Genomic DNA, 7,209 nt, shown 5'->3' with positions numbered 1-7,209 from the left:
AAGTGGTTGGGCTTTGGGCTTATTCTCTTGTCATATAGCAGTAAGGAAGGTAATCATGTGGCCTAGAATAAAAAAATAAATAAAAATAATAAGTGACATGTGGAAGATGCAATAAGCCCATAGACTCACTTCCCTCAAACCATTGGAACATCAATACTGTCCAGAGCCTTTTATCCCGCTGAAATGCACTTTGCATTGGAAGCATAGAGCCGTCTGATGAGGTTTAGATATCCTGGTATCTAATTATTGATTGGCTCTGTACAGTAGAGCTGCGCAGTCAATAAGCCTCCTCCGTACTGTTACCTGACAGTGGAATTAAAATAATCAGAAATAGTGGGTGCTGCAGGGTGTTTCTGCAGAAATCAAGAAAATGCAATAAAAAAATACAAGTTTGAGCACTTTATTTACAAAATGTTAAACACAATAAAATATAACATTTCAATATCATTAGGGTTTCATAAATTTATGGATATCCAACTGAATGGAATAACAATGGAAGACAAATAAAAATAGTAATGGACTACACGAAATGACATGCTGGTGTGTATAATATTTCATACTTCGATAGTCTACGTTTTGCTTTAGGTTTGACACAAGATTAACCATGGACATATAGTGGTGTTTATACACTCTCAAATGCCCCATTTATCCCAGATTTACAATTAGAAATGCTCTTTTTCAACAATACACTGCGAGTCATAGCATTTTTCAAACCCTGTTTTGCCAACACTTCCAAGTGCACTGATCTGTCCAATCTTACAAAAAACTCCACACTTATAAATACTCGCATATAAACGATAAATAATGTGCAATACAAAAGGAATTAAATAATAAATAGGCTATATGCTAGTACGAAAGATTATGCAAAACAATAATAATGCAAAATAAATAAATAGGATGCCCGTGGGGAGAATGAGATCCTACAAAACAGACGAAAATGTCCCTAAAAGTCCTTCTCTCTAATGATGAGCTTCTACTTTTCGTGATCTACAAGACTTACCTTCAAGTAACGCCATGAAATATTCAGTCAAAAAATTGCGCATTGCACTTGAGAAAAAAACAAACAAACAAAAAGGAACAACTGACAATAGTCTGCCTCTGCGCATCCCCAAATATTCAAGAGAAAAGCTGTATTATTTAGAAAATAATTACACAATAGCATTAATAGTAATATCAATAATACTGTAATAATACACACGACTCGCTTGGAGTGTAGTTATTAGACTAGTGAGGTAATAAAAAGAGCGCAACATAATTTTGGCACACATACACACACGCACGCACGCGCACGCACGCACACACACAGAAACCACATATTACAAATGCGTGAGTTTAGGCGCTTCCTGAATCCTTCCCTGAGACGCTTGGTGAGAGGTGAGGTCTGTGTATGTGGGGTGGGGATCACAGGGTCCATGGTGGTGGTTTCCTGGGATCTGGGCGGCACAGCTGTAGTCCACACTGGTGGATGAGGGGTGGGGAAGATGGCCGAGGTTGAACATGGGGCCCGAGGCTGGCATGGAATCAACAAAATTCCCACCCACGTAAACGGGGCTGCCTTGCAAATTGTCGTTGGCAAAGCTGCCGTTGCTCTGCATGCCGTGGTGCTCGTACTCAGAGCCCGGGTACCTCTTCTGCTGCGGGATGCAGCCACCCAAGGGTGCCGTGTAGGCGGCCAAACCATACATGTTCGGCTGGGGTTTGGCGAAGGACGGGGGCGAGGGCGCGTCATAGCTGAGGCTGTTCACGTTTTGGAGCTGGCCAGAGTATCCAATGTGGTTTGGACCACTCAGCGGCGGGCTCCTATCCGGAGAGTGTCCCAGGGGAGAGTGCGCCAGCCCTTTAGACTTCTGGTCCTTTTTGTATTTCATCCTCCTGTTTTGAAACCAGATCTTTATTTGACGCTCGGTCAGATTCAACAGATTGGCCATTTCCACTCTCCGGGGGCGACAAAGGTAGCGGTTAAAGTGAAACTCCTTCTCCAGCTCCACTAGTTGCGCGCTGGTGTACGCAGTTCTGACCCGTTTGGAGGCCGGACCCGGTGGGCTCTTCTCATCACTCACCTCACCACCTGCAAAAGAAGCACAGCATCACCTTAGCCTCTTTTGTTAATGCACTCATACACTGTGAGCACAACAAGGCCCAATCCCCTCCCACCCCCCCTTTTACCCCCAACGCACCATCAGGGTCTCTACCTGCACTGGTGCAGTTGTTGCTCTTCTGCTTTGAGTTCTGCCGGGTCTCCTTCATCCAGGGGAAGATCTGCTTGGTGAGGGTTGGTGTGGCAGTACTGGAGGCGCTGCTGGATGGGGACTTCTTCTTCTGGGGCGCAGAGCCGTTGGAGCTGGGAGAGGATGCGGACAGTGGAGGCTGCTGCTGCTGCTGCGGCTCCCCGATGCTCGTGGCCTGGCTGCTGCTGCTGTTGCTCTGCCCGCTGCTTTGCCGCATGCAGTCTCCGTTCAGGTCACTGTCTTTGAGGGTCGGTGGCCGGACAGCAGAGGTCTGGATGGGACACACTGAGCCCTGGTAGTCACTGTCAATGTTGGAGGCAGGGTAGGACTGATGAGCGGGGCCATAGTTGTAAGAGTCGGGTTTGGGGAAGGTGTAGCCTCCAAAAAGTCCAGAGTTATCGTAGTATGTTGCTTTCTGCATTTTGTAGGTTCAAAGCCAATAAGCCACTCTATCCAATGGCATGGGTGTTGTTTATTCACGTGATTGGTGTCTCCCACCGTTGCTCCAGTCTGTGACCTATAAAGAGAAGTAGATCAGGCTCATGAGGGCTCTTATGAAGAAGGCCTACACCTCTTATAAACGCAATCCCCTTCCTGTTTAGGATTAAGAGTTTAATTTCACAATAAAGAAACAGAATCACTCTGCTTGGCCCAGTGCTCATGCTGCTATACAGCAGTTACTGATTCAGACATTACCAACCGTCTCTAACGGTGATACATGTCCCAGTCCCAGATTCAAAGTGTTCTGACTTACTTCTGGCACAAAACAGTTAAAGTTTAACTTGCGCTAAAAGGACCCTCTGGGAGGCTTTAGGAGTCCCTCAGAAATCAGCTGAATCAGCATTTGACACACACATACACACAATAGCCTTTTCACTAATCACAGGGCCTGACAAAGCCCGTCATGCATTGTTCCCTGCAGCAGAAATATAGCCCACCAAGGCCGCGCGCATGCGTTTGGATCACATATTTACGCACACAAGAAGCTAAATACTACTGGTAATTATTAATGTTATTATTAGAGATGTAAGCGTGTGTGTGAGTGTGTGTGTTTGAGTGAGTGAGACAGAGAGTGTGAGAGTTTTGTTGGGTGGGGGTGGGAGTTAGATATGATATTAATCAGTCTTTACACATGCTTTAACCCATATATGTTGCCTGGCTGGTTGGTTTTCTGCATCTGATCCATTAATACAAAAATGTAGCTTTAATGATAATATTTATTAATAAAATAATAAAAGAAATATAATAATAATTTAAAATAATACAAAACAAAGAATCAGATAAATGTAACAAATGGTGAGGTTATTTTCGATAGCAGCTACATTTCTTTTCAGTATCTAAGAGAGAAATGTGCGTCACCATCTGAACTCAACGCTGAAACTAAAATATCAAAGGGCCCTGTTACTGTATGTTGGTGGCTCGAGGAGGTGCAGCCTGCGCCGTGCATAACAATTGCACCTGTCAGTGTGGACCGCGGCAGAATTTATGACCGCAAATGTTATGGTTGTAAACGGCCTGAGAGAGGAATGAAAAGCAAAACAGTCCTCAAGACTCGCAGCCCTCAGAAGTGTAAAACTAAGCGTAGGAGGAAGGCAAGGGGGAAGAATTTCATACTCGGCGGCTTCTCCCAGACACAGGCTCGGTTTATAAACGGTGCCTGCAGTGTGGCTGAGCGCGAGTCTGCAGCCAAACACCGAGAGGAAACACTGGAGAGGTTTTTACTGGCATTAAAGAGGCAAATTGGCGATTACGCATCGGGTAAAATGTGGGAATCTTGGGACGAAATGGTGATATTCTTCCTGATTTTATAATTAGCATATTTCTAAATAATGTTCCACAGGAATGTAAATATTGATATTGTATTTTTTTTTCTTGTGGAAAAAATAGTATTAAATGCGGTTCATTTCGATGCAAACGTAGAATTAGACATATCCGAATGGGACTCTGGCCTGCGCGAATAATTAGCCGTAGAGGCGAAGTTAAAGTCATCCCTCATGTCTGTGTCTGTGATTTAAGCCTCCTGTGAAACACTGTGAGCGTTAATATGTAGCCTAATAACAAATCACCCTTTCACCTTGTTAGCAGTGGCTCTGTGCTGTCCACTCCCTTCATTAAAGAAATGTTACTCACCGAAATCTGTGCAAATCTCTTTTATATCCCTCACGCATTCATCACGGCTCCCACCTCGACCTGGAAGAGAAATAAAAATAATGTTTTTCTCACATTAGATTTAATTTAAATCACAGCCAAAAATGGACCTCAAATTCGTTGCATACACTCACATTTTATACAAAAAAGGGGAAAGATTTATATCAAGCGAACCTTCTCCACAGTTTTAAAACATACAATTAAAAATAAAAGTATTTATTTTTATTTCTAAAGCTCCATTAAAAATACATTTTAATGCTAATGATTCCTAGACAATTCATTATTTTTATTTTAATATTATTTTGCTAAATTGTAAGACTGACATGAATGACTTTTTTTTTTCTCCAAGTCTCCTCTTGAGGAAAAAAAAAGTCTTACATGTGCACTTTTTACACAAAGAGCCTGCTCAAATATTTAGCAGTCATAAGCTTTTTTAGGTGACCTTTGGGTCATTCAGCTTTAAGTCAAAGTTTAATGATAAACGAGCAGTTTGGTTACAAGAAGACTCAACTCTCAAGTAAATTCAGAGCAGCTTTTCTGCGGTGACTGAGGACAAGATGCTCCACCGACGGCAAGAAACACAGAGCAACATCAGAAACATTTCAGTGAATTATTATTTTACTGTGAGTGAAAGCAGCTCTGCTTCCCTGCCTGCATTTGTGGATAATTACTTGAAATATCACGATGGAGATTTCAGATTCCTTCGATGTGGAATATTTGTTAAAGCTGGTCGATAATCTGCGCCTGAAGTGCTTTTTAAACACACTGGGCTGCTAGTAGCAGACATGCTCCTCTTTTCAGACAGCAGTGTTTTTCGCCTACGCGCTGTTACGGTAAGTTTGGTTCACACAATGGGCCGGACTCAATGTGGAGTGTTATTATCCCACTCGGTTAGCCCTTCAAATCCTGCTCATATTCAAGTTAAACAGCACACGAGAAGCGTTTTATTATTGTTAGAAATGCTTCTTACATGCACAAAATAATTGCAGTAACAACAGTGTAATAATATTCTCTCTACCCGCTGTTGTAGTAAAATATAAAGTCTGTTTTTGCTGCAAAAAGCTGCTCATAAAATGAGAAATCACCAGTTGCAGCTGCATTGCAGCCTTTTTGTTAATTTTGTAAGAAATCCTGCAGATATTCTGCAAAAACGCACAACCATGAGTAAATATAAAGATGCAATGCGCATGAATTAAATATTAATCCATTGGAAAACAGTCACTGTTTGAAGAATATGAGCAAAATGGAAAATAATCAGATTAAATATAAAATAAATAAGCTTTTTTTAGCGACTCAGGCCTAATTGTATTCAACAACAGCAACAAAAATAAAAAAAAATAAAAAATATATTAATATTCACATGAGTTAGAATTAAAATACAAGTGAGACAAAAACGCATCCAAATAGTAGGAAAATTCAGTATTTGCCTGTATCGTCGGTCACTTTCCAGCCGGGTATAATCCTTCAACACATCCAATATGAATTCATGTATAATATAACGTTGCAGGTTAACAAAGCCATATAGTTGAAACCACATAAATCACTGCAAACGCCACTGTGACGATAAGACAACAAATTAATGTGATTTACGATCCAAGAGTGAAAAAGAAAAAGTTCCTCTCCTACTTCTTCTTCTTCTTCCCTCCGAGCCGCTTTTCATCGAAACCTGAAATCAGCTGAAAAGCAGCTCGAGCTCAATCTGTCGATAATATTTGAACGGGAAAAAATAAATAAAAATGTGAATGTGCTGTAGAGGAGGAAGCTGTGGACTCCATCTCCGCACGCAGAGCGACATTAACAAGCATCAGCTCGCTGAGTGGAATAAATCATATATATTTCCTTGCATTATATTAACCCGTGGTTAAAGGTTGCTTTGTGCCATGCGATTGCTTACCTGCGAATCAATTCATCATAAAGCAGCTTCCCTCTCAGTCTCACTTCCTTTCCACGCAGTCTCTAGAATAAATCCTTCACCCTTTGTCTGCAGACAATGCTGTCCTAAACCTGATCTTGCTGTTTTTCAGACATTTCCATATACCAGTGGAGACAGTATTCCCGAAAGAATGGAAGGACTCGCACTCAACTACCAATAAAAAGCGAACAAGGTATCCTTATTCCAGAAAAAAAATCCCTGGCAATCAATCATCCATTGAAATATACAGGAATACAGAAACGGATAGGCCTGGACACATTTGCAGCTAACATTGGGCTTTTTTGGGGCTGTTTTTGGAGGCTTTGTGATGACAAATAAAGGCGCTGCCTTAAGATACAAGCATATTTGTTCACGTGATTGTTCTCTTCTACAACCGAGCCTTACCTCACCAATCCATTCTGATAAAGGGTGGCGTTTATTTCCTCATCTGAACCATCTGAGCTATTTCTTTTCATCTCCTCCTGAATTACAGCTGCTCTTCAGTATTTAAACACGAGCATTACATGCATTTATGAAGGTATTAGTGAGAAAGGTTTGCACATATTTCCAGCAGATGCAGTGCGTTTGTATGCGTTATTATAACAAATTTCAGTGCATTTTACAAGTTATTGCAGGTTTGAAATGTCCTGCATTTTCTAGATTTTCTCCTTTGAAGGATTTTCACAATAAAACGTGCAAAGGGGGCCTTAAACGCACCACAGTTAGGTAGTTTGGATAATTTTGTAAACGATTATTCATTCTATCTGTGTCCTGTTTAGTCGCCCAGTAACAATTATGTTTGATGTGCATTTAAAAAAAATGATTTATGAAATAGAACGACATGTGGGCTTTTTTTTCCTTCTAACAGCTGGGCTGGATTGTATTCAAATAAACCACATTATCATCTTTTGTTTGTTGTGT

The 7,209-nt window shown here is 41.3% G+C and overlaps 1 protein-coding gene across 1 annotated transcript in view; it reads right to left on the bottom strand.

Moving 5' to 3' along the window:
• Positions 1-408: 408 nt before the first annotated feature.
• The window catches only part of hoxd3a (homeobox D3a), a 70,117-nt gene continuing 63,316 nt past the window's right edge, over positions 409-7,209 (bottom strand). Inside the window, exons 4-6 of the mRNA XM_059342445.1 lie at positions 4,359-4,418; positions 2,178-2,745; positions 409-2,068 (exon numbers count right to left, since the gene is read on the bottom strand). Of these exons, the coding sequence (XP_059198428.1) occupies positions 1,317-2,068; positions 2,178-2,649 (1,224 nt within the window). The 5' untranslated portion in view covers positions 2,650-2,745; positions 4,359-4,418 and the 3' untranslated portion in view covers positions 409-1,316. The remainder of the gene's footprint in view (positions 2,069-2,177; positions 2,746-4,358; positions 4,419-7,209) is intronic.

Source organism: Centropristis striata, chromosome 10, assembly GCF_030273125.1.
Source record: "Centropristis striata isolate RG_2023a ecotype Rhode Island chromosome 10, C.striata_1.0, whole genome shotgun sequence".
Classification (NCBI taxonomy): Eukaryota; Metazoa; Chordata; class Actinopteri; order Perciformes; family Serranidae; genus Centropristis; species Centropristis striata.
The sequence above is the reverse complement of the archived record's forward strand: the minus strand, read 5'-3'. Positions and strand labels throughout refer to the sequence as shown.